Below are 26,733 nucleotides of genomic sequence, written 5' to 3' on the forward strand. Positions count from 1 at the left end.
GATAAGTGTCCCTATGTTCCTTATATTCTTGCATTTCAGGGTTTCTGCGTTGATGGGTTTAGTCAACAGCCCAGTTCTTGAACTGCTCTCCTGGGTGACCTGAATGGGGGTAACTAACATTTCAGGTCCCGAGAACGCAGTGGTGATCACAGATAGCAAAATGGAGGAAGGAAAAGTTATCTATTGACCCTCAGGTGTGATACTGGTTTGATTTTTTTTTTTTTAATGTTTATTTATTTTTGAGACAGAGAGAGACAGAGCATGAATGGGGGAGGGCCAGAGAGAGAGGGAGACACAGAATCTGAAGCAGGCTCCAGGCTCTGAGCTACCAGCACAGAGCCTGACGCGGGGCTCGAACTCACGAACCGTGAGATCATGACCTGAGCCGAAGTCGGACGCTTAACTGACTAAGCCACCCAGGCGCCCCTGATTTTTTTTTTTTTTTTGATCCTAGGAGGGAAGATAAGATCTTCAGCTTGAAAGCAGGATACTTGTTTCTTAAGCGCACTTGTTGTGAATTAACTTTTGTGATTACCTCCCTCTCGCTCACTGGTTGTGGTCCATCTGATTCCCATCAGCCTGCAAACATCATACACCATACTTATTTCTGTGTTCTTATGCCTGTTGGCCAGATCCAGTGTGAAAGATTAAATGAACAACACATGAAGAAAGTTTAGGTGAATATCCTTACAATCTTTGGGATGAGGGACTTTTTAAGTGTAACACAAAAACCATGTCATTTCATTACACAATATTAGCATTTATATACAGTCAGTTCTGCCATAATGCAACATATACCTTCATTAAAAATCATTGCACTAAGGGGCGCCTGGGTGGCTCAGTTGGTTAAGTGTCCGACTTCAGCTCAGGTCACGATCTCGCGGTTCGTGAGTTCAAGCCCCACGTTGGGCTCTGGGCTGATGGCTCAGAGCCTGGAGCCTGCTTACGATTCTGTGTTTCCCTTTCTCTCTGCCCTTCTCCTATTCACTCTCTGTCTCTCTCTCTCAAAAATAAATAAAAATTTTTAAAAAAATGTTTTTAAAGAAAATAGCCATTTGTCATCCCTAAGTGGTTAAATTCTAATGGGTTGATACAATATGATACGACGCAGTACAGTGCTGTGGGGCTCTCCCAAACCATCACGTTCTATCCATCATGGCTGACACGGAATACTTTTCATATTTTATTAAGGGAGGAGGGTACAAAATGCATCTTCAGTGTGACCCCATTTTTGTAAAACTGCTCACACACACATGCATGCTCGTGTAGAAAGGACACATGGAAACATTGACTGGATGTCTCAGGGAGGTGGAATTGCTGGGTGACTTTATCATTTAATTATTTTCTGGAATTTTCTATGGTGAATGTTACTTTTACAATTTTATTCTATTTTTAATTTTTTTACGTTTATTTATTTTGAGAGAGTGTGCACATGCACAAACGGAGGAGGGGCAGGGAGAAAGAGAGAGAGAATCCCAAGCAGGCTCCGCGTCATCAGCACAAAGCCCAATGTGGGGCTTGAACTCACGAGCTTGAAATCATAACTTGAGACTGGATCAAGGGTCCTACACTAACCGACTGCACCACCCAGGTGCCCCACTTTTACAATTTTAAAAAAGACAGTTACTTTCAAACATTATCTAACACAAGGTGGGTAATAAATACAAAATATAAGAATAAATGACCTACTTTGTAAAATCGTGCTCTCAGCACCTAACTGGGCTAAGTAGCAAATGGCCACTGAAGGATTGTTGGCTGACTGCAGTTTGGAGGCCATGTTACCTCATTTGGGGCTTTAAATTCTTTATTCCTGACCAAAGTTAATCTGCCCAGATTTCAGGTCACCTCACTCCCAGGTAGATCCTGCTAGCTGGGCTGGACAGAGTGCTTTATGTTACCTCCAGGTTGCAAGCTCCATTAAGTGCGTGTGAACTTGGGGTGTCTTTGGATGAGGCTCCAGAGTTGTTGCAATGCACAGGTGATAGCTGCCGCCTCTGATTTTGGTTACCTGCTTTTAAAGGGACCAAAACCCAGGTGTAGTTTCTTGGGGCCCAGGTTACTTTATTAAGCAAACTTATCCCTTTAAGAAGCACCTAAAAAACAGGAGTATGGGGGCACCTGGGTGGCTCAGTCAGGCGCCTGACTTCTGGCTTCGGCTCAGGTCCTGATCTCACAGTTCATGAATTCAACCCCCACCTTGGGCTCTGTGCTGGCAGCGCAGGGCCTGTTTGGGATTCCCTCTCCCTCTCTCTCTCTGCCTCTTCCCTGCTGGTGCGTTCTCTCTCGCTCTCAAAAATAAATAAATAAACTGTAAAAAACATGGGGGTTACCTGGGTGGCTCAGTCAGTTAAGTGTCCGACTTCAGCTCAGGTCATGATCTCAAGGTTCATGAGTTTGAGCCCCACATTGGGCTCTCTGCTGTCAGTGTAGAGCCTGCTTCGGATCCTCTGTCCCCCTCTCTCTCTGCCCCTCCCCTGCTCTCTCTCTCTCTCTCTCTCTCTCTCTCAAAAAATAAACTAAAAACAAACAAAAAACAAAAGAAAAAACCAGGACTGTGGCTTAGTTGGAGAGGGTAACCACCAGGAGCATCGGTACCAGGTAAACTACAGTTTGCAGGCCTGGAGCTCCAAGGAGACCCAAGTGGACTGGCCCTCCACTCACCATGCAGGTTCTGGAACTTCATTTTTCTTTCTTTTTTTTTTTTTAAACATTCAGTTATTCTTTTTTTTTTTTTTAACGTTTATTTATTTTTGAGACAGAGACAGAGCATGAATGGGGGAGGGACAGAGAGAGAGGGAGACACAGCATCGGAAGCAGGCTCCAGGCCCTGAGCCATCAGCCCAGAGCCCAACGTGGGGCTCGAACTCACGGACCGCGAGATCGTGACCTGAGCTGAAGTCGGACGCTTAACCGACTGAGCCACCCAGGCGCCCCTGGAACTTCATTTTTCAAAGCCCCATAAAACCTGTGCCTTCTCCAGGCTTCCCTTTTCTGGGTTTCATGGCTCTCGGCGGAAATGAGAGCCTGTGTGATTGCAGCACTCCAGTGATCGGAGTGGGGAACACGAGGCATTACGACGCTCCCACAGGGTACGGCCTGGAGCTTTAGCGCAAAACCGCACCCGGGGTGGGCCTCCTGCACCCTGGTTCTCCAGGCCTCGTTCCGGTTGGCAGGGCCTCCCCGTCTCTGTCACTGCAGACCAGATGGGGTTCCGGGGAGGCCTGGTGTGCCCTGCTGGAGCAGGGGCTCAAAGAGCCTCTTCCCGTTACTTCTTCCTTCAAACGCTTGGTCTTAATGGGCCCCTCTGCGCCACTCAACCCAGTGCCTGTCTGCCTGGCTGCAGATAACACCACCGGAGCTTGTCGTGTGGGGGTTGAAAAGAATTTATTCTTTTAATTTAAGCAGTTGCATCCCATCTGCCTACACACTCTCAACCTGCTTTGTGAACAAGCTTCGTGACCTTTGCAGGTTACTTCACTGTGTCAGCCCCTGCCTTTCTCCAGGAAAGGCTTTGGAGAGCACTCAACCAGATGGGATCGGGGAGCCAAGTGCCCAGGCAGTAGGTGCTCTGGAATTGCCACTAATAGGGACCTTTGTAAGGGTCTGCCCCTTGCCAAGCACTTTGCACAAATTATCTTTGTTAATCCTTACAACAAAGAAACGGAATGAGTATTCTTTTTCTTTTTTAATTTTTTTAATGTTTATTTATTTTTGAGAGAGAGAGTGCGTGTGAGCAAGCGGGGGAGGGGCAGAGAGAGGGGGGGAGACACAGAATCTGAAGCAGGCTCCAGCCTCTGAGCTGTCAGCACAGAGTACAACGCAGGGCTCAAACTCACGAACCATGAGATCATGACCTGAGCTGAAGTGGGGCGCTGAACCGACTGAGCCACCCAGGCGCCCCCCGAGTGAGTATTCTTAAGGCAGCCTTTTGTGGTGAGGAAGCCAGGATGTAGAAGGGTCACTTACCCTTCACACACTAGGTGGCCTCCTGAGACCCACCTAGTACCAAAGCCCGTGCCCACCTACCAGACCTCTGGCCTCTCTTGCCTTGTGTCCACCTTAGCTTTCTACGGATGTGATGTTCTTTTGGCTCACAAACCAGGCCTCTGTGTTGATTCCCCAGAGTTGGGATTTTTATGGGAACTCTGGGAAGCTCAGCAGATTATACTAGGTTTCTCTTAAGCATTTTCTTAAAATTTTTTTAGAAATCTTGTGTTGTCCTTGGAATGTGTCAGCACTAAATTGTGTTTTGTTTAAATTTTGTGCTGAGTTTCAGGACATTTCTTAGTTTAATTCCTGGACGAGGAATTGGAATTGGTTGGTACCAGTTACAACGTGGCAATGTGCCCATTTCTCCCTCCCACGTACAGCAGGCTGAGTGTAGAGGGGACGCGGCAGGGTGTCGAGGTGTTGGTAAATAATACCACTACGTAGTCATTTAATCTTACGAGATGCTGTTTTGCCAGCAGGTCGAACTGCTGAGCTTCAGTCCTGTGTGGTCACCCTGGAAACCCCAGTAGCTTTCTGCTTGCCTAACATAAGACTCTTCGTAGCCCAGACCCGCTACCTCCATATAGAGCGTGTACACACACACTGTTAAAGACCTGGGAGGGACTCGCTGGTGGACAGTTTGGGGGAGTGAAAAGAAGTAGTGGCTTTTTTTGGTTTGTGCTTGGTTTGGGGAATTTTGGTGACTAAGAGCATCGTGCGGCCTTGAATGTTTAGAGAGGAGGGTGTACAGTTCAGGAGCAAGCAGTAGCCACTTAGGGACGTACTGGAAGGGGGAGGAAGTGAAGACAGTGGAAAGAACTGTACGTCTGAAAATACCTGGGACAAAGCCGAGGCCCCAGACTTCTAATGGGGACCAGCCCTAAAGGGAGGAAGGAGTCGTGATATGACTTGTTAGTTGTGGATTAACTTGGGTTTGGGCAAGTTTTGAGGAGGACGAATTAGGGTAAGAGGCCCTGGAGGCAGGCTTGAGGCCCTTTGGGCTGGGAATTTAGGGGTCCCAGGTACTTAGAGCATGATCTAGACAGGGGCCATGGCTTCCAGGTGGACATCCCCTTGGTCTCACAGACTCCTTGCCCAGAGAGAAGGGACACAACCAGGGGAGTATCGGGGTGGGCCCCCTAGAGCATAGAGTCCAAGGCTGGGGTTGCTCTGCCCTGACCTGGCAATGCGTGCACCGTGGTGCAGTGGAAGAACAGGAAGCTGGGAGGCAGAGAACTGGTTCTAATCCTCGCTGGGCCCTGATGAGCCGTGGGACCTTGGCCAAGTTATTTCACTGTTGTGGACTTCATATATGATCTTTCCACCCACTCCACTCCTAACGATCCATGACTTCAGCATCCCTGGGTGTTTCTGAGGGTACCAGCAGTGCCCAGGGATGCACCTTTCTTGGAGAGAAGGCCCAGAGCTTAACCTGTGGTGAGGAGGGAGGGCAGCCTGGGGTGAGAGCCTGACTCCCGCGTTCCTGCTCTGCCGCGGAGAGCAGTGCCAGAGACTGGAGGTGCTCCAAAGCCTTAAGACAGCCACTACCCACTTCCTGCCCCAGTGTCCCTAACTGTACGATGAGACCAGCAATAACTTCCAAAAGCAATACTCCCCCAGCACAGAGATAGCTCCTGTTTGGCCTGACTGATCAGGAAAGTTGGTAGAAAGGGCCTGGAGGTAGGGTGGGGAGAGAGAACATCCGAGAGATGAAGTCCTGCCCTGTTGCCCCAGTGGTTTGCCATCTTAGCCCAGGTGGTTCACCTCCCAAGAGGGAGGGGGGGGTTTCCCCGACCCATTTCTGCGAGGGTCATGGGAACACCTTTTGATTTGCAGGCCTCCATTTCTTAAGCAGATTTGAAAGTTGCTAAGATGTTTTGGATGGCGATAGAATGACCCCTTTTTATTTATTCACAGAGATGCTGCAGTTTGTCAGCAATCAAGTTGGAGAGTTCCCTGACTTGTTCTCCGAGCAGCTGTGTGGCTCCTTCCCCAGTGGCGGCGGGGGTGGCGGCAGCGGCGGCAGCAGTGGTGGCAGCGGCAGTGGCAATGGCGGGGGCGGAGCCGTGGACCCCTCTCTGCAGCGGTCCTTCAGCCAGGTCCCTCTACCTTCCTTCTCTCCCTCGGCCGCTTCCCCCCAGGCTCCAGCCCTGCAGGTCAAAGTTCCCCCCACTGCAGTTCCCACCCCACCCAGGGCAACTCCCGTTCTTCAGCCCCGCCCCCAGCCCCAGCCCCAGCCTCCAGCTCAGCTGCAGCAGCAGACGGTGATGATCACCCCGACATTCAGCACGGCTCCCCAGACAAGGATCATCCAGCAGCCTCTGATATACCAGAATGCAGCTACCAGCTTTCAAGGTGATTCAGAAGTCAGATCCCATAGTGACGGGTTGGTTCAAAAGTTCATGTGCCAGTTTGCAGACCTTCTGAGGCAAATCGTTCTGTCCTGTTTGGGGATGACAGAATCCATCGGTTTGGGCCCTGTCTGAAGGGGTTTTTGGTAATGGGCAGTGAGGACAGTGGGTACAGGAACCGTTCACATTCTGCCTCTTCAGATACCTTAATATCTATTGTGCCTGCTTCAAGGATACTTGGTCGAAGAATCTGACAAGCATAGTAGACACAGGGCTGTGCTGCTAACTAGGGCTACAGGCTGGAATACAATGAGTCTAGAAACTGACCCAAGCACCAGCCAGCCCTTGGCACCTATAGATTGAGAACCATTCATTCAGCAAACATCTCCTGAGCACGTACTACAGAGAATATATGACTCATAGCAGGTGTTAGGTCTCCGTGCAGCAGGCCTCATACTAGGCCTTCCGTGGGCGGGGGGGCTGAGTGAGTGGCTTTCTCTGCTGTGCTTTGCCCAGTGCCTTTGCATCAGATTTCCCTCCGACCCTTTGGGGAGCCCTGGGCGGGATTGGTATTACTCTGAATTTCAAAGGCTCTGACAGTTCTTCTATGTGCTTCGGGGGGTTTAGGGGCTGTGGGGAGGCAGCAAAGCAAAGAGCTGAGACCGTCATCCCCAAGTGCATTTTCCATTCTTTTCATGAGAGGAAGTGAAGCCCCGTGGAGTTGTTGGTTCTCTGTATCTATGAACTCCCTTGCTGGGTGCAGTCATTTGCTGATTAGCTCCCCTCACCTCCACCCTAGCACCCAGAGCAATAAAATAATCTGTTCTGGTTCTCTCAGAAATTGATGCAGCTCTCATGGAATGTTCTTGTTACCTAGATTAGCTTGTAAATGGTCGTGCACATCTTCTTCAGCAGCAGGTGGGGAGTCGGGAGCGTTCTGAGGCACCCTGTCCTCGGTTATTACTGCAGCTACAGTGACAACAGAGTGCATTTCTCGTCCATGTGACTTTTCCCTCCTCTTCTCCCAAGTCCTTCAGCCTCAAGTCCAAAGCCTAGTGACATCCTCCCAGGTGCAGCCAGTCACCATCCAGCAGCAGGTGCAGACGGTGCAGGCCCAGCGGGTGCTGACGCAGACGGCCAATGGCACGCTGCAGACCCTCGCCCCGGCCACGGTACAGACAGTTGCTGCCCCCCAGGTGCAGCAGGTCCCGGTAGGTGGCTGGTGAGGACCCAGGGAGGCACCGGTTGGGGCTGGTCTTTGGTTGAAGGTGTGGTCCACATACTCAGAAGGATCAGCGGAGTGTAAGGGAGCAGCATTTGGGGTGCCTGGGCCCTGTGAGGCACCAGTGAGCTCAGAATGGAGACCTGGCTAAGGTCTCATCTGTAGGTGTAGACTGGCCCTCACAGCCTCCGTAAATGCAGGTGGATTGTGATATTTAAGCATCCGATGGGTGTAAAACTGGAAAGAGGTGTGCTAAGGTATTTCTGAGTCATGTATCATAGTGGACCATATTTTCTTATTACCAAGGTCATTAATTAATCTTTGGAAAAAAAAAAATCCAGGCTCTTCCTTTCTGCTTCTCAGCCATGTTCCTGGCTTTCCTGAGCTTGTCCAAAATCGGACCTCCCTCCCCTCCACCACCCCCCACTCTGCCCCTGCCAGGTGCTGGCACTGCCGTCTTCGAAGCCTTTCACCCTTAAAACCCAGGACCCTCTTTAGCTATACTCTTTCTCCGTCTCAACCCAGTAATCAAGTTGTGTTCTCAGTTTTAGGAACATGTTATTTTTTCATTCTTTCCCGGAGGGAGTCTCTGTGTAGTAAGAAAGTAAGGCAAAATAGAAAAATAATACTGCCTTCCTTTTCCTTTTCTTCATTCTCCATCCAGGTCCTGGTACAGCCTCAGATCATCAAGACAGATTCCCTTGTTTTGACCACACTAAAGACAGATGGCAGCCCTGTCATGGCCGCAGTCCAGAACCCAGCCCTCACCGCCCTCACCACCCCCATCCAGACAGCTGCCCTTCAAGTACCAGTAAGAGTTGCCTTCCTCCCTGTCCTCCCTTCTCCCCTCTCTTCCTCCTTTCTTGGAGGCATTAGGCCTCAGAGATGTTAACAAAGCCTCTACACAGGGTGGGCAGGTGCAGAAGCTCCATGGAATGTGTCACATTGCAAATATACCCCCTTTTAGTCTTTTTTAACTCCCGGTTCCTGGGCAGCACCTCTATACAGGGCCATCAGTATGGAGGACTCTTAGGTCCTGCTGATGGCGGTTTGGCTTCTGAAGGACCCCAGGCCCACCAGGCAGGGAGGGGCTCCAAGGTGAGGGACATGGAAGGCACCCATCCTTGGGTTGTAGGGCCACAGCTGTTTTCAGCATCTTGCGGCAGGAGAGTCCAATAGAGTCAAAGGTGATCAGAATTTGGAAGTAAGTTTTATTCATAGAAGCCAAGAACTGGAAACAGCCCACACGTCCAGAAAGAGCTATTGATACATACAGCTGCCGAACCTCAGAAACAGTGTGTTGAGCAAAAAGATGCCTGTCACAAAAGAATTCATGCTGATGATTCCATTTACATGAAATTCAAGAAGAGGGAAAACTAAGCTGTGGCGATAGAGGTCAGAGCAGTGACTGCAAGAGGGAGAAGGGACAGGCGAAACTGAAAAGAGGCACGAGAACTTTCTAAGGGGATAGAAATGGTCTGTGTCTTGGTCTGGATTATCTTAGTTACACGTCGTATCCAAACATTAAAACTCCGTCACACGCTTAAAATGTGTGTTTTTTATTACGTGTGAATTATTTCTTAATGAGTGGTGAAGTTGAGTGGCTTCTTATTTGTTCATTGGCCGTTTGGATATTGAGGTCGTTTAGTGAAGAAGATAAAACTAAAATTAGTAAAAATAGAAACAGAGGAAAGCAGAGCTGAGGGGGAAGGAGGAAGGCCTCTACAGTTGGCCTGCTTATCTAATAGGATGGCTCTGTCAGTTCTGCCCTTGTGCATTTTGATGGCCAAATTATGTTAGGAAATGAAGCAAGTGACTGCACTGTCATAGGAAAGGAAAAGATGTATCCCACACCAAGAGTAAGTTTTCCTTATATGCGAGCTCAGAGGTGGTTAATGGTTTGCCCGCAAGGCAGAAATCATATGACTTGTTTCGGGTACCCCTAGATCAAAGGTTGAAACCTATTTATCCATGTTAATCCTATTGTGGTGTGGTTTGTTGACAGTGGTTCTGAAAGGGGCTTAGTAAGTAAGGTACCAGGGCTCCTGCAGCTTCCTGGGGCCTGACTTAATTGAGGAGAGGGGTCAGACCAGGCAATGCCACATGGCCAAGGCCAGCAGGTTTGTGCTGTGAAGTTGCTTGACTCAGACTGACCACGGGGTAACTCTGCCCCGTGTCTGTGCTTGTTCTAGACTCTGGTGGGCAGCAATGGGACCATTTTGACCACAATGCCTGTGATGATGGGGCAAGAGAAAGTGCCCATTAAGCAGGTACCGGGGGGAGTCAAGCAGTTGGAGCCCCCCAAAGAAGGAGAAAGGCGGACGACTCACAACATCATTGAGAAGCGGTATCGCTCCTCTATCAATGACAAAATCATCGAGTTGAAAGACCTGGTCATGGGGACGGATGCCAAGGTAGGTGCCAAGCAAAATGGTATTTCATGTCCCACCATTTGCCCTCCACTGGCCTTTACTGTGGGAATTTTGGAAGACCCAGATCCAGTGAGTGAACGTAGGGATGGTTTAGAGGTGCTTTCTTATTAATTAAAGCATCTTGGGGTTTTTTCAAGATTATAAAATATTAACCAACATAAGGGAACTGTTGGGGATTGGAAAGGCAGTGACCTGCCTAGACCTTTGAGACTGCTTTGCAGTGATCATGGGTCCCTGTAGCCCAGGCAGAGGACTGCCCCCTGCTCACCAGCAGGCAGATGCAGGATGTGTGTACCGTGGAGTCGGCCGGTGGCGTTGCCACCATATGTTTAATTGTGTTCAGGGGTGGTTGGCAATACCGTACCTTTGAGGGAGGAGACGAAATGGAGATTGGGTCTTTAACAGCAAATAGAGGAAATAGATTTTTCATTATTTCTGGTGTTTCAATGAATGTGTCTTCTGTCGTGTAGGTGTTTTGTGTTGTTTTTTTTTTTTTTTTAACCTGTTATCTGTTTATCTTCATCTCTATTTTTTAAATTATTTTTTTTGTTATTTAATTTTTTGCTTCCTCATCTCTGTTTTGAAAGAAAATTTTATATTCCTTGTAGCCTATAGATCTGAAATGTACTAATATAACTTTACTTAAGGTAGCTATCCAGCAATGCTCTGGTCTTTGGTCGTTTGTTTTCTTTAATGTCTTTTGGTTCCCGGCGCCTGGGTGGCTCAGTCGGTTAAGCATCCGACTTCGGCAGGTCGTCGTCTCACGGTTCATGAGTTCCGGCCCCTCGTCAGGCTCTATGCTGACAGCTCAGAGCCTAGAGCCTGCTTCAGGTTCTGTGACTCCTCCTCTCTCTGCCCCTCCCCTACTCGTACTTTCTGTCTCTGTCGCTCTCTCTCCCAAAAATAAACATTTTAAAAAATTAAAAAAATAAAGTTTTGTTTTGGTTCCAAGATTATTATAAGAAGTGGGAGTACTAGCTAATTTCTATTTATCGAGTGTCACTATGCATCAGACCAGGGGCTACTCTCTTTACATGTATTATCTCATTTTACCCTCACTACAAGCCTGTGATTCATATATTATCATTATCCTCATTTTAAGGACGAGGAAAATGAGGTTCACAGATGTTGGGTAACTTGTCCTGGGTTGCACAGCTAACCAGTGAGTGAGGCAGCATCTGAACCTGGAGCCACGCCTTCACCCCATGAGCTCTGGGTCTCTCCCCTCTCGCTCTGCAGCCTGCAGCGATGCCACTGTGTTTTCACCCATCTTCCTTCCCAGATGCACAAGTCTGGCGTCCTGAGGAAGGCCATTGACTACATCAAATACCTGCAGCAGGTTAATCATAAACTGCGCCAGGAGAACATGGTGCTGAAGCTGGCAAATCAGAAAAACAGTGAGTAAGCTCACTTCCGGTTGTAGAAGTCCTGTGCTGAGCACTGGGGAGGACCCACTGATGTGTACAGGGTGCCTTCAGAGGTGAAGCAAGAGCAAGGACCAGGTGCCCCTCACCCAGCCCAGCCCTGGCCCAGGCGGGGCTCTGTAGAAACAGACCATTTGCCAGATGTGGTTTTCTTTGCAGAGCTCCTGAAGGGCATCGACCTAGGCAGCCTGGTGGACAATGATGTGGAGCTGAAGATCGATGACTTTAATCAGAATGTCCTTCTGATGTCCCCTCCGGCCTCTGACTCAGGGTCGCAGGCTGGCTTCTCCCCCTATTCCATCGACTCTGAGCCAGGAAGCCCTCTGTTGGATGATGCAAAGGTATGAGCTTCTGAAATCCCCTGATCCTGGGATCTTCCCCATCTCTCCTGAGTTAATTGTGGAAGAAGCTGCCAGCAGGGGCCAGGCCAGGTGTTGAGAGGACCGGGGCTGGAGAAGACTAGGAATTCAATGAAATTAGTCAGGTCCTCCTGTCTCCCCCACCCCCACAGAATCTGCTTAACTGGTTCAATGTCGTCTGGTCTTAACTGGTCCTTGCTGAAAGAGCCCATCTGAGAGGATTAAGGGCCACATTTAGAACGGGAACACACAGCAGCTGTCACGCCAGCACGAGGAGTTGCCGGAGGCACCTCATTACATCCTTCGCCCATAATGGGCCTGGCAAGACCACTTTTTGAGGTTGTTCAGTTGGTTTAGGGCAAGGCTGCCTCTGGGTCCTCTTCTGGAAATGATTACAATTTGCAATCTAACAAAAAACATTCCAACCCAGGGCCTTTAATTGTCAAAGAAAGCCCCTGGCAATTGTTTAATGGAATTAGCCAAAAGAGGCTCGAGCCTAATGATCTAGCCTGGGGAACCTGCGGAGACCATTGGCAATTTCTGACTTCGAAAGCGCAAGCTTCCCTTGTAGCCTAAGTTTTTGATCAAACTGTTGTAGTAACACGTACTTGATTTTACTGACGGAGCTCTAGTTTTGAAATATTTCATAAATGTGATTCTGTTTGATAACAAAAGACCATATGGTAGATACGCTGAATTAGCTAGGTGTCTGTCCTCAGAGGACATTTTCAGATGGCTTTCAAATATCGAAAAGGAGTGGTGTAGTATGTGCACTCTGGGATCCAGGGAGTTCTGGCTCTAGGCTTCCTCCCTTAGAGGAAGGCTCCCCGGGCAGGCAGGCCTCTGCCTCCAGTTGTCCCTCCGTGAAATGGGGAGGGAAGAAAAGCAACATGATGCTTTTACAATAGGCAGACTCCCGCAAGCAGATCCATACTGAAGTTGGACACCTTTAATCAACTGTGCTGATGTTTAATTTACACACAGTAAAACACACCTGCATGCAGTTTGTTGAGTTTTAACAAGTATAGACGCTTATGTAACTATCACTGTAATCAAGATATTTCCATCACCCACAAAGCCCGTTCATATACCATGGCAGGTAGTTCACACAACCCCCTCCAGCCTCAGACAGCTACTGATCTGCTTTCTGCCATGTCCGATGAGTTTGTCTGTTGTGGAATTCTACAGAAACAAAATCATGCATAATGTTCTCTTCTGTGACAGAACTCTGTTTTATAAGTAGGACTCCTCTACCTTTGGTCTTCAGAACATGTCCTTGTCTCGGGTGGCAAGAGGGCGAGCGTGCCAGGGTTTGAGAAGCAGTGGGAGAGCTGTGGACTTCTTAGTTGCCTCCTGGCTCTATTCCTGTCTGATTTGGTGGTCTTAAATTTAAATCTCCCAGTCTGATTCCAGTACATATATAAATGTTAGTAAAATGCTGCAAAAACCCATGTGATGTTCATTCCAATCTCTCTCCCCTGTCTTGAAGGTCAAAGATGAGCCGGACTCTCCTCCTGTAGCCCTGGGCATGGTGGACCGCTCTCGAATTCTGCTGTGTGTCCTCACCTTCCTGTGCCTCTCCTTTAACCCCCTGACTGCCCTGCTGCGGTGGAGAGGGGCCCCCAGCTCTGACCAGCACCCGTACTCTGGCTCCGGCCGCAGCATACTGTCCCTTGAGTCAGGTAGGTAGAGGGCCCTTCGTGCCACCAAAGCATGGGTGGGCTGCCGTGGCAGGAGATGGGCCCTGCGTGTGCAAAATGCTCTGCTCATTCACGGGGTCCCGAAGAGCTTTTGTCGCAGGCCTGGTAGGGACTGGCATAAGTCACATTTTGGAAGTAGCAGGGCAAGCCCAAGTTCAGTAAGAACAGAACAAATCAGGAACCCACACTGCTGTTGTCATGGGGGCAGGGATAAGGGAAATGGGGGTATACCTATTTGAAGGAAGATGTGATATTTTTGCCTGAGTCATGAAACCAGTGGTCCGACCCCACCTTGACTAACACAGACTTTTGTGGCACCCAGCTCCATAATGACAAGGGCTACAGGGTTCCTGTTTAGGCTACAGAACTGTCCCAGATTTGCTGATAGCGATCCCTACCTAAAGCATTTAGACATTGTTACTAAATGAAGCAGTCTTGTCATCCACACTTCTTCTGAAAGTGAGGTAGAAGGCTCTTACTTGTCAAATGCTGGGGGTCACGAGGTGCCCTGCGGTCCCCTACGGCTGCTCTGGGAGGCCTTTCCTCCTGGCTCAGCTGAGATGTTCCTCTTTAGGCTCCGGGGGCTGGTTTGACTGGATGATGCCAACGATCCTCTTATGGCTGGTGAATGGTGTGATTGTCCTGAGCGTCTTTGTGAAGCTGCTGGTCCACGGGGAGCCAGTGATCCGGCCACATTCACGCTCCTCAGTCACCTTCTGGAGGCACCGAAAGCAGGCAGACCTGGACCTCGCCAGGGTGAGTCCTGCCGTCCGCCCCTCCCCTTCCTCACCCAGGCTCAGCTGATAACTCAGTGACTTACATTGAGTAGCCAGTGTATAAAGTCCTGTCATAGGTGCTTGGGGGTGGCAAGAGCGGGACGGGACCCTGCCCCTGACAGTCACAGGGCAGCAGGTGAGAGGACACCTATGTGTCAGTGATTCCGTGGACATGGGTGGATCTGCAGTCTGTGCTGTGACAGAGAAAGAAGAAAGTGCTGCGGGGGTTGGGGCAGGAAAGACAAATTCTGGCCGAGGGAATCTGGGACCTGAGCAGAGAGTGGTCAGGGAGGGAGGACCTTCCAGGTGGAGAAGTCTTGAATAGATGGGATATTTGGGGACCAGCAGGTGGGTCAGTATGTCTGGAGTTATAGGATATGTCTGGGACAGGTGAGGGCTAAGGCTGGAAGTGTATCTAGGGCCCAAATTGGAGAGGTCTTTGACTAGTAACTGATTTGGGGATTTTTTCCCCAAGGAGAACCAGGAAGGTTTTTGAGCAGGAAAATTAGCTGAATGTTTTCTTTTGAAATCAATAAAGAGGGGCGCCTGGGTGGCTCGGTCAGTTAAGCATCAAACTTCAGCTCAGGTCATGATCTCACAGTTCGTTGGTTCAAGCCCCCCATCCGGCTCTCTGCTGACTGCCTGGAGCCTGCTTCAGATTCTGTGTCTCCCTCTCTCTCTGCCCCTCCACCACTTGAGCTGTTTTTCTTTCTCTCTCTCTCGCAGAAGTAAACAAACATTTAAAAAGAAAAAATAGGGGCGCCTGGGTGGCTCAGTCGGTTAAGCGTCCAACTTCGGCTCAGGTCATGATCTCGCGGTCCGTGAGTTCGAGCTCTGCGTCAGGCTCTGTGCTGACAGCTCAGAGCCTGGAGCCTGTTTCAGATTCTGTGTCTCTCTTCTCTCTGCCCCTCCCCTATTCACGCTCTGTCTCTCTCTGTCTCAAAAATAAATAAACGTTAAAATTTTTTTTTTTTTTTTTAATAGAAATTAAAAAAAAAAAATAGAAATCAACAGGGGCGCCTGGGTGGCTCAGTCAGTTAAGCGTCCGACTTCAGCTCAGGTCATGGTCTCATGGTTCACGAGTTCGAGCCCCATGTTGGGCTCTGTGCTGACAGCTCAGAGCCTAGAGCCTGCTTTGGATTCTGTGTCTCCCTTTCTCTCTCTGCACCTCCCCCACTTCCACTCTGTCTTTCTCTCTCAAAATAAGTAAACATTAAAAGAAAAAAATTCTTTTTAAGTAAAAAAAAAAAAAAATAGAAAATAGAAAAAATAGAAATCAACAAAGGAAAATTTATGGGGAGGATTCTGGGGCACACACTCTTCAAAGGAAGAGTTAAACGTCACATGTCAGAGGCACCAGAAGCAGAACAGTCCTTGGCTGCAGTACACTACAGGCCACCCTCCCCTCCTGCGGGCTGCAGTGCCCACAAGAGAGAATCTGATTGACCAGCCTGGAGCTGTCAGCCATGCCGAGGGCTGTGGGTACTGGAATGTAGATGTGGTTGTTGGGGGCCTATCCCCTGAAGCGGGACTATTCCCAGAAAAAAAGCATTTCAAGATGTGTGTCTTAAAGGCAGGTTCAGGTCTGTGTTTAATGAATGTCATTCTGGCAGCTGTGTGAAGTGTGGGGTTGGGAGGAGGGGGCACCGAATACACAGAGGCAGGGTCGCGGCTCCTGGAATAGACCTGTCGAGAGGTGGCAAGAACCTGGAATGGAAAGGAAAGACTGACTTGGGAAATATTTGAGCCGTAAAGCGGAATGGAAATGATGTGGCATTGACTCCAGGGTCGGGAGCCCTGGAGCTGTGGGATCCTCTGTGTGAGCGGTGTTACTTGAAGTGCCGTGAGCGGGCCCTGGGGGTGAGAAGGGACCAGGAGGCAGGTGTGTTCTAACACACCAGAGTGTGTTAGAAGCTGTGCATCAGCTGGGAGAGGGTGCTCCCTTTGTCCCGATCCACTTCCCATAATGGTGCAGGGAGGAGATACGGGTGTCGTACTCACCGCAGGACACGGGAAAGGAGAGGATGGCTTCGTTCTGTTTCCCATTGATGAGAGAAACAGACAGAAAGAGGTCTTCCAATACAGAGCCATAGACTCTCCATTAGAACCTCTCAGGCTGGCAAAGAGTAGTTCATCCAGATCCTTGGTTACAGTAGTTTTGCCATGTGTTTGTCTAAAGCGCGGGTTCTCAGAAAGAGGCGGTTTCTATAGGTGGGGGAGGGTGGGGCTGGAGGACTAAGAATTTGCATTTCTGACAAGATCCCAGGGGCTGACGCTACTCGTCTCCAGGAACCACACTTTGAGAACGTAAAAGCCTAAAAGATCATCTAAATCCATTTTATCATCTTACGTATAAAACTACTACGGGAATTTGTGAATAGTATTTGATCATAGATAGACCACAGTACAATCCCAATTTAGTAAAAAAAAGCCAGGAGAAAACATATGAAAATGTCAGCAATCATTCTTTCTGGGGGATAAGGTTCCTAGTGATTTGTTTACTCTGATAATCTAGGGAGTGAAGGGAGGGTAAAAGTTTTTGGTAAAGCAAAATAAAAAGGCCACAGCAAGGCCAGCGAACATTATACCTCTTGCTGCTTTCTAGGGGGATTTTGCGGCTGCCGCGGCCAATCTACAGACCTGCCTGTCAGTGTTGGGCCGGGCGCTGCCCACCTCCCGCCTGGACCTGGCCTGCAGCCTCTCCTGGAATGTGATTCGCTACAGCCTGCAGAAGTTGCGCCTGGTGCGTTGGCTGCTCAAGAAGGTCTTCCAGCGCCGGCGGGCCACCCCAGCCACTGCAGCGGGCTTCGAGGACGAAGCTAAGGCCAGCGCCCGGGACGCAGCCCTGGCCTATCACAGGCTGCACCAGCTGCACATCACAGGTGAGGCGGGGGGTGCGGCTCCCACTGCCGGCTGGCCTTAAGGTGCCCCGTGCCGTCTCCACCCTGGCTTGGTTTGCCAGTTTTTGGTCCCAGTTGAAGCCCTTTTTACACTACTCTTCTCGAATGGTTAGACAGGCCTTCCACCCACACTCATGGCTGTAAAGATAGCTCGTTACTGCAGCTCATCAGTTTAAGATGCACAGTTTTTCACATTAACATCTCTACCCTTGGGTTGCGTCCCTTATTTACACAGTGATATGGAATCACAGAGATATGGAATGGGTGAATTGGCACTGTTTTTTCCTTAGTGGTACCTAAAATTAATAGTAAACTTAAAATTGATGTCATCTTAGATTCAATGGAATGTCATTTATTTCTTTCAACAAACTCCTGCTCTAAGGATAGGCAGGCTGGTCAGCAAGTGAATGACAGTTTAGTGTGGTAGTGGTAGCAGAGGATGGGGCTTCGGTCGGGAGGCGGGAGGGAGGGGGTACTTGTTGAGGAGGGTTTCAGGAAGCTTTCTGAAAAGTCTTGGCTTTGCATGGCAGGATGCGTAGAGGACGCCAGCTGCGTGGAAGGGGATGTGCCTTCCAGGCAGAAGGACATTCCCAGGGAGGAGCCCCACCTGGGGGCTGGAACTATACCAGCTGGGATAGTTCCCATCACTCATTCCCTCCACATTTGCTGAATGCTCTGTGCACCTGGCTTTATACAAGGCACTGAGAGGACAGGTGACTAAAGTATGGTCCCCACATTGCTTCCATCCTCCCTCCCCTGAAAAGAGAAAGCCAGATTGTGCCTCTTGAGGGAGACCAACACCCGATGCCTGTGCAGAACAAAGTGTAAGGGCTGATAAAAAGACGGGGCAGGCAGAGTGGCCCCGTGGGAAGAACGTGGGGCTGATGAGGTCAGGAGGCCTGGCTTGGCCACCGTCTGGACCTTTGACATGGGGCCACCCCTGAAGCTGAGCCTCCCTTAGCAAAACGAGGGGACTGCTCGCCCTAGCCACCTCCCAGCCCTGTAGTGCGGACCAAAGCAAGAAACAGCATGAAAGCCTCGCAGCCTTGATGAGCCCCCGTGCCTGTGCAAGGACACTTTGGCCCGTGACTTCAAGGTCACACCATGTGAGCTGTGCGACCCTCATATGGGAGGTGTAGTAAGCTTTTCCTAGCCTTCCACCTACTAACCCGTGATGTGTCTGGCTGTCCTGGCTGTTTTAGGTTACTTCTCCCTCAAAAAGATGCGTGCTTATATACTGTAGATTCTTTTAAAATCACCTCTTTCGATATTTGGAGGCATAGGGTGTGTTAGCATAACACGGTTGTGCTGTTGGCACTGTTTGGAAAATGTTGCAGTGCACATCTCCGAGTCCCATACGACAGCCTGCAGTCACAGTGGCTCCCATTTATACGTCCCATGTGCCATGTGCCGGGTACTTAACATGCATTTTCTCTTGTCCCCAACAACCTATGAGGTAGAAAGGAGCTACTGAGTCACAGAGCCTAGCATCCCATCCAGGACCATCTGATGGCAGAGCCCAAGTACTGTCTTCAGTCCTTCCGCTCTCACTCTGACTGCACTAGAGAAAACCTTGGTTTGGAGGAATGTGTTAACATCAGTGTCTGTGTCTGCCTGCCACAGGGAAGCTTCCTGCAGGATCTGCCTGTTCGGATGTGCACATGGCTTTGTGCGCCGTGAACCTGGCTGAGTGTGCAGAAGAAAAAGTCCCGCCGAGCATGTTGGTTGAGATCCATCTGACTGCTGCCATGGGGCTCAAGACCCGCTGTGGGGGCAAGCTGGGCTTCCTGGCGGTGAGTACCCTGCAGGTCCCCTCTGCAGACTTGCACTAGGCGCCCTTCCCCAGCCAGGAGCTAAGATGCAGAAACGGGTGTGGGTCTGCCTTTGGGTGCTGACTATCTAGAGGAGTAGGTATTCATCCACTAGGCTATTTCACAAACATTTATGGCACTGAACAAAACAGACCCCCCTGCCAAAAAAAAAAGAAAAACAAAACAAAACCCCAAACCCTTACGGCTCTTATAAGCATAAGTGGGGCATTTTGGCACCTGAAGTAAGACGGACTCAGTGATACAGAGTGACCTGGATTCAAGGGGTTAAATATATGACTTCTGCTCTTCAAGTGGTCATAAAAAAATTTTTTTAAGTTTATTTTTGAGAGAGAAGGCGCGAGAGGGGGGTGGCGTAGAGAGAGAGAATCCCAAGCAGTCTGTGCGCTGTCAGTGCACGGCCTAACATGGGGCTCAAACCCACAAACCATGAGATCATGACCTGAGCCAAAGTCAAGAGTCAGATGCTTAACTGACTGAGCCACCCAGGCGCCCCGTTGTGGTCATAAAGATTTTTGAAATTTTCTGGTTGTGTCTCCTGGTGTTTTTATTCACAAAGGAAGGTAGTGATTACATACCTTAATCACAGCACTGTGAGTCCAGAAATGGGAAACCGTGCACGTCTTCAAGGAACTCAGGTCAGACCCAAGGCAGGAACTGCTGTTGTCAGGCGCCTCCGTTGTGCCCGGCATGGGGCCAGCCTTGGGAATTCACAGTTGGCCAATTCACAGTCCTTGTTATCAACTAGTTCACAGCATCTGCTGACCTCAGGCTTTCTTACTCCAGCAGAAACAGGCATGTTTTATTCGGTGCTCGCTTTGAGTAGGCTGCCGAATACATCAGCCGTGTTCAGAACAGAACGATCACATCTCCGTTTGTTGGCATATCTCAGTAATGACACTGATGAGCTGATGAATAGGAATGTGCCCTGTGGTGACACTGATGTTTCCTGAAGTGTGTCACCACAGTCTAGGTGACAGCATGGGAAAGCCCAGTGTGCTTTCTGTGTCTCAGTCTTGTCTCAGTGACCCTAGATAACATGTTCATTCAGCAAACGTTACTGAGTCCCTGCTCAGTCCGCTGCATCCTCTGCAGTGGAAATGCAGCAGTGAGCAAGACATTTGCCCTGTCCTCAGGGAGCACACAGTCTGGCAGGGAATTCAGACAAGGAACAGGCCTTAAGGACAGTAGGTGAGTGCAAGGCCTATTTGGCTGCCCAGAGAACACACTGGGCTCTTAACCCAGTCTTCAGAGAAGTCAAGGTGGCATTTCCGGGCAAGGCCAATCTAGGCTAAGAGCAGGAGGCATCAGCCAGGCTGTTTCCCTATTCCATTTGTTTGTCCTAATGTCTGATAACATAGGCATGTTATCACACTTGTAACTTCGTGCCCCCCCAAAGGTGTTTTGAAGACCTTAATTTTATCAAAATACAATGCACATACAGAAAAATGTGCACATTTTAATTTACAGCTTGTAATAACTGCCCAGAGCCAAGAAGTAGGACTTCTGGGGCGCCCAACTGGCTCAGTTGGTGGAACATGTGACTCTTGATCTCAGGGTTGTGAGTTTAAGCCCCATGCTGAGTGTAGAGAGTACTTAAAAATAAAATCTTTGAAAAAATAGAAGAGGGTGCCTGGGTGGCTCAGTCAGTTAAGTGCTGACTCTTGTTTTCAGCTCAGGTCATGATCTCACAGCTTCTGAGATTGAGCCCTGCATCAGACTCTACACTGACAGCATGGAGCCTGCTTGGGATTCTCTCTCTCCCTCCCTCTGTGCCCCTCCCCCGCTCATACTTGTGTGATCTCTCTCTCTCTCTCTCTCTCTCAAAAAAAAAAAAAAAAAAAAGAAGAAGTAGGACTTCCCATCATGCCCAGAAGTTTTTGCAGGCTTTCACTCACACTGCCCCCTACAAAGATAACCATTATTCTGAATTCGGTCACCATAGTTTAATCCGCCTCTTAATTTGCTATTTCTATAAACTTTTATTAAAGTTTACTTATTTGTTTTTGAGAGAGAGTGTATGAGCAGGGGAGGGGCAGAGAGAGAGAGAGAGAGAGAGAGAGAGAGAGGGAGGGCATCCCAAGCAGGCCCCGCACTGTCAACACAGAGCCCAGCTTGAGGCTTGATCTCACAAACTGTGAGATCACGGCCTGAGCCAAAATCAAGAGTCGAATGCTTAACCAACTGAGCCACCCAGGCGCCCCTTTATAAACTTTTTGTTAAAGTATAACATGCATGTAGAAAAGTACGTAAATCATAAGTGCACAGTTCAGTGACTGCACAGAGTGAATGCACTCATAAAACCAGCAGACAGATCAAGAACAGAACATGACCAGGACCGCAGAAGTGTCCCTTGGGCCCCCTTGCAGTTAGCAAACTACCCCTACCCCTAAGCTCTCCAGCCAGAGTGATCACCATCCTGATCACTTCGCATGTTTTGCCTCGGAACTTTGCATGAGGGGAGTCCTACAGTATGTGCTTTTGCTCAGTGTCATGTGTGAGATTCATATGTGTTGTTGCATATAGTTATGGATGGTCTATTCTCCTTGCTTTATAGTATTCCATTCTATGACTAGACTTATAGATGGACTGCTGAGTTGTTTCCTGTCCTTGGTTATTAGGAATAGTGCCGCGGTGAACATTCATCTTTTGGTGAGCGTGAGATTGCATTTCTAGGGCTGGTGTTGCTAGGTCAGCGGTCACGTGGATGTTCAGCTTTGGTAGACGCTGCCTAACGGTTTCCCAAAGCAGACGTACCAGTTGCCACTCCGCCAGCAGTGTATGAAAGAAAGTTCCAGCTCCACATCCCCACCGAACAGAGGATAGTGTCATCTCTCGCCCTTCTGGTGGTGCCTGATAGTTTTCACTTGTAACTCCCAGGGGATTAGTGATGTCGAGCACCTTTTCATTGGCCGTTTGGATCTTCTCTTTTGTGAAAACCACAGAAGAGTCCTACCTATTTATTTGGGATGCTGGTCTTTTTATTGATTCAAGGAGTTCTTTGTTCTGGCTCCAAACCTTTGTTGGATGTGTGCTTTGTATGGATCTCTCTCCCTCTGGGGCTTGCCTAGTCTCTCTCTAAATGCTGTCAACTGATGAGCACAAGTTCTGAATATTTGTCAAATCAGATGATTAGTCTTTTCCGTTACATACACTTTGTGTCCTGTTCAGTGAATCTCTGCCCTGTCTCACTTGTGAAGACACCTTCCTCTGTTGTCTGCGAGACACCGGACTTTTTTTTTCCACATCCAAGTCCATATCTATCAGGAGTTGATTTTTTGTATGAGATGGAGGTAGGCATGCAAGAGCTACTTTTTTTTTTTTCCACTTGAATGTCTCCCTGCCCCAGACTCTTATTAAAATGACTGTCCGTTCTGCTCTGCACCAAGTGGTACTTTTTTCATAAATCAAGTGTCCGTATATAACGAGTCTGCCTCCGGATGCTCTGATCTGTTCCATTGCACAACACCACACACCCCTAATGGTCGAGTCTTCTAATATGTCCTGATATCTGCATGTATCAGCCCTCTAGCTTTAGTGACTAGTGTTACCTCCCCCTATAAATTTTAGGATCATCCCGTCATCCCAGAAGTCCCTCTGGGGTTTTGATTGTCCTTATTGCCAAGACGCAGCTACCCTTCAGAGGGACTCAGCCCATTTGAGGAAGGTGTATGTGTGGCAGCTGAGGATCGGGAAAGTGTTTCCCTTAAAACCACCCCCCGCCCATGAGGCCCCATCCTCAAAAAGATTTGGTATGCCTGACAAGCAGTGAACAATGTGATGTGTACTTCCTCAGAATTTTCTTCTTGCATGTACTAATATATATATGCATTATAATCTACTTAGTGTGATCATACCAGAAACCCTAGTTTACCACTTGCTTTTTTCAACCAAGCGGTAAGTCTTGGGCCCCTTTCTTTGTTGCCTCCTTATTCCGCCGGGGGACTTGGTACCCCGGCACGTTTGCTGTCGGGCCCTGGGGTTGTTTCCAGGATTTGCGGTTCTGGTGCTGCAGAGAGAGTCGTCACACACTCTCCTCACCCACTTGTAGAAGTGTCTCTTGAGGTTAAATCTCTAGAGATGGTGACACTCACTCAAAGGCCAAAAATATTTGGAACACTTGATGTATTGCCAAATTTGCATTTTCAGTAAGGTGGGCAGAGGAGAGGAACTGATTCCTAGGAAGGTAACTGCCCCTTTCATCTGTTTGCTTCTCTTGGGAGGGGACAGATTAGGAGACCCAGATAGTACTCTCCTAAAGAGGAAGAAGAAGCTTTGAATTCAGCCAAATATATTTAGCTAGCAAATGAGTCAGACTTTGAAGGCAGGTGGAGGGCTGGCCTCTGTGAAAATGATTTAGACCAGAGGTTTGCAATCTTTCTCAGTTCATGGCACCCTTTGTGTCTCAGTAATTTTTTCATGGTTCCCTGGGCTAAAGGAAATACCTAACGGTTCTGTTTAATTTTTTTAATGTTTCTTTATTTTGAGAGAGCGTGCACAAGTTGGGGAGGGGCAGAGAGAGAGGGAGAGAGAATCCCAAACAGGTTCTACACTCAGTGCAGAGCCCGACATGGGGCTCAAACCCATGAACCATGAGATCATGACCTGAGTGGAAATCAAGAGTCTGACACTTAGCCACCTAGGCGCCCCAGAAATACCTAACAGTTCCATTTAATTCATTAGGTACAGACATCTTGATATCTTGATACATATTTATCTCTTAACAATTTAGTAGCCATTAAAAAATATACACAAAATTGAAAGAAGAAATAATATATTTTTTAATGTTTTATTTATTTCTGAGACAGAGAGAGACAGATCACGAGTGGGGGAGGGCAGAGAGAGAGGGGGACACAGAACCCAAAGCAGGCTTCAGGCTCCGAGCTGTCAGCACAGAGCCCGACGCGGGGCTCCAACCCACAGACCGCGAGATCATGACCTGAGGCGAAGCCGGACGCTCAACCGACTGAGCCACCCAGGCGCCCCAAGGAAATAATATTTTTATTCTTGATAACCATGGTTACTTACTAGTGGGGTACATGTGTCTGTTGGGTACCACATACCTTCTCAAACTTTGAAATCAGAGTAACACCACCAATTTCGTCTCCTGTTCCACAGTGATTTTCATGCAGCACTTGCTTTTTATTACAACAGCCTCTAAAAACCCAGCTTCTTAAAGGTGTGATATCATCCAAAGGAAGGTCGTGCAGTCTCCCACTGAGACTTCCAACTACCCCCATTTACTACTTTACCTGGTGTCTGACTTGTGTTGAGCATGGCTGTATTTACCTCAGAAAATATCCCCTGTAGAATATCCGGTGGCGCCCCTCCCAAGTTCAGGATGTTGCTTTCAGGGTGCCTTGGCACACAGTTTGAGAACCATAGGGGAAGCCCGGTGTGGGAGGACTGTGGAACGGGGACTGGCTGGGTGGCACAGGGTGGCTCTTGGGATCTAAGCAGTTCTGAGTCTCCAGCCACAGCTGCTCAGTTTGGCAGTTAGCAGATGACTTAGAGGGGAGGGGGCTCACACCCGCAGCTTGGGGAGATTCTGGTGTCTGTAAAATTTAGGGAAATTATCATAAGGTGATAATGCCAAGAAAATTGAAGAGCAACAGAAGTTATTTTTTTAGTTTTCCTTCTAGAAATTACGCTGTGGAGACTGTATCCCAGGATTTATATTTCTTATTAATTCAAATCACCAAATTCCAGCTTACACACACACACACACACACACACACACACACACACACACACACACACAGTGAAATTTCTTACAACTAAGGTTTTTCTCAAGAATTAAGCTTAGGGACACCTGGGTGGCTCAGTCGGTTAAGCATCCGACTTCGGCTCAGGTCATGATCTCAGTTTGTGAGTTCGGGCCCCGCTTCGGGCTCCGTGCTGACAGCTCAGAGCCTGGAGCCTGTTTCAGATTCTGTGTCTCCCTCTTTCTCTGCCCCTCCCCCCACTCATGCCCCCGTTCTCACGCATGTGCTCTCTCTCGCTCTCGAAAGTAAATAAACATTCAAAAAAAATTTCAAAAAAGAATCGAACCTAAAAATGTATTTTAACTTAATGATTTTCTAAATGGCTTCTCTGGGTTCCTCTTGCAGAGCAACCTGACCAAGCTTTGTTTCTGCTTCTTTTGCTGACGTTTGGGCCCTTCTCAGGGAACAGTTGTTTTCCGTTTCCCCTGGAGCAGCTCTCGTGCTCCCTTGCTTAGCAGGCAACTGTTAGAAGGTTCTTTGACTTAAGAGGCGCTGGGACTGCCGCCACCCCACCCCCAGCCTCTGTCCCATTCAGGCTCCTCCACTGCAGTTACAAGCTCAGATTCAGCAAGTGCTTTGTTGAGAGTCGGGAGAAGGTCGTAGGGGTGCCTCTTCGTGTGTTCTCCAGTATCCTGTCTCGTATATGGCGGCCAGCAAAGAGGAGGAAAGGCCAGTAGTGCTGCTGGCTCCGTGACTAGAGACTTCAGTGAATTAAGTGCTGTGATAGTCTTCAAGTATATCTGTAGAGCAGCTTGACCAGGTCATTCTCTCTCAGATTCAGACAGCAATCGCCAGATCCACTCCCCCCCGCCCCCCCAAGAGAGTCTGTCATTTCAGTCTGTGTTCCTGAGTGGCACTTCGGTGGTGCTATTTCTGACCCTGGCATTCAAGTCTTCTGAAGCCGTTATATTAGCTGATGGCTACTTAGAGCCCAGTAAAGGTCAGAACCATCAGACTGAACTGGACAAGGAGGCGCTGCCCTCATTGTGGAGGCAAGGGCGGAAGTATGAAGGTTTACATCTGCGAGCCTGTCCCAGCAGCCCCTCGTCCAGGTTCCCTGAGCTCTGGGTCTTATGCTTCTCCCTCCCCCCTATCCTTCTCTGCTCAGCTCCTCATTCAGATTAGCCTGCACTGAGTGGTTTTGTGGGTTGGAAATCATGGGTTTTAGAATAAAAATATCCTCACTCGATAAGTGATAGAACTTCTGAAAACATGGGTAGACAGCCTGCAACTCTGATTCCTGGGGACCTAGAGTGATGCTCCCCTGCAGCAGAGGAGGGGCTGGGGAGATGGGCACTGGCTTCGAATTGCCCAGCAAAGCGGCTTTCAAAGTCTTTCTTCATCCTTCCTCACCAGCTGGTGTTCACATCAAGGGCTCATCTAGGGCTGGGGTGCAGGTCTCTTTAGGGGGCCAGATAAAGCCCTTGACAGGCCAACTCTGGGGGAAGAGGCATCATCCACAGGCATGCATGCCTGCATGGGTCCTGGGACAAGCCTCAGGGCTACTCCTTCACTCTCGTGCTTTCCAGTGTGATGATAGTGTAACTAACAGTTACTAGTCACTTGCTGTGTGCCTTTACTATAAATACTCTTCATACTCAAAGGTAAAAGAGATGAAAAATTAGAGCAGAACATGCTTTTGTCTAAAAATATCACAAAAGTAATTAAAATGACCAATAAGAAAAGTCCCAGGATCCAAGGGGCCGCCTGGCTTGGACACAGGTGCTCACAGGGCTGAGGGTGGGCGTGCAGCCGGGAGGCCTCCACGACCCCTCCTCGATGAAGCACCCCCTCCCCGCCTCTGCAGGTCGAATGCCAGCAGGGCCAGAGGGAGCTTCCAGGAGGATTAGGCAGACCCAGCAGGGCAGGGTGCGGCGGGGGCCCCACAGGAGCCCCGAAGCCCTGTCCAACCCTCCTGCTGGAGGTTGGACCTGGTCACCAAGTCCAGACGGCTCCACCAGAGCCACTTGCCCTAGTTACAGTAG

The 26,733-nt window shown here is 49.1% G+C and overlaps 1 protein-coding gene across 2 annotated transcripts in view; it reads left to right on the plus strand.

Annotated features, from left to right (window-relative positions):
* The window catches only part of SREBF2 (sterol regulatory element binding transcription factor 2), a 58,002-nt gene that overhangs the window by 18,356 nt on the left and 12,913 nt on the right, over window positions 1–26,733 (plus strand). For both annotated transcript variants that reach the window (XM_060656211.2, XM_078449395.2), the window contains exons 2-11: window positions 5,908–6,345; window positions 7,371–7,552; window positions 8,228–8,374; window positions 9,756–9,977; window positions 11,278–11,392; window positions 11,579–11,760; window positions 13,268–13,460; window positions 14,053–14,234; window positions 16,860–17,136; window positions 18,778–18,947. In XM_060656211.2, coding sequence (XP_060512194.1) covers window positions 5,908–6,345; window positions 7,371–7,552; window positions 8,228–8,374; window positions 9,756–9,977; window positions 11,278–11,392; window positions 11,579–11,760; window positions 13,268–13,460; window positions 14,053–14,234; window positions 16,860–17,136; window positions 18,778–18,947 — 2,108 coding nt within the window. The remainder of the gene's footprint in view (window positions 1–5,907; window positions 6,346–7,370; window positions 7,553–8,227; window positions 8,375–9,755; window positions 9,978–11,277; window positions 11,393–11,578; window positions 11,761–13,267; window positions 13,461–14,052; window positions 14,235–16,859; window positions 17,137–18,777; window positions 18,948–26,733) is intronic.

Source organism: Panthera onca, chromosome B4 (genome assembly GCF_046562875.1).
Source record: "Panthera onca isolate mPanOnc1 chromosome B4, mPanOnc1 haplotype 2, whole genome shotgun sequence".
In the NCBI taxonomy this organism is placed as follows: domain Eukaryota; kingdom Metazoa; phylum Chordata; class Mammalia; order Carnivora; family Felidae; genus Panthera; species Panthera onca.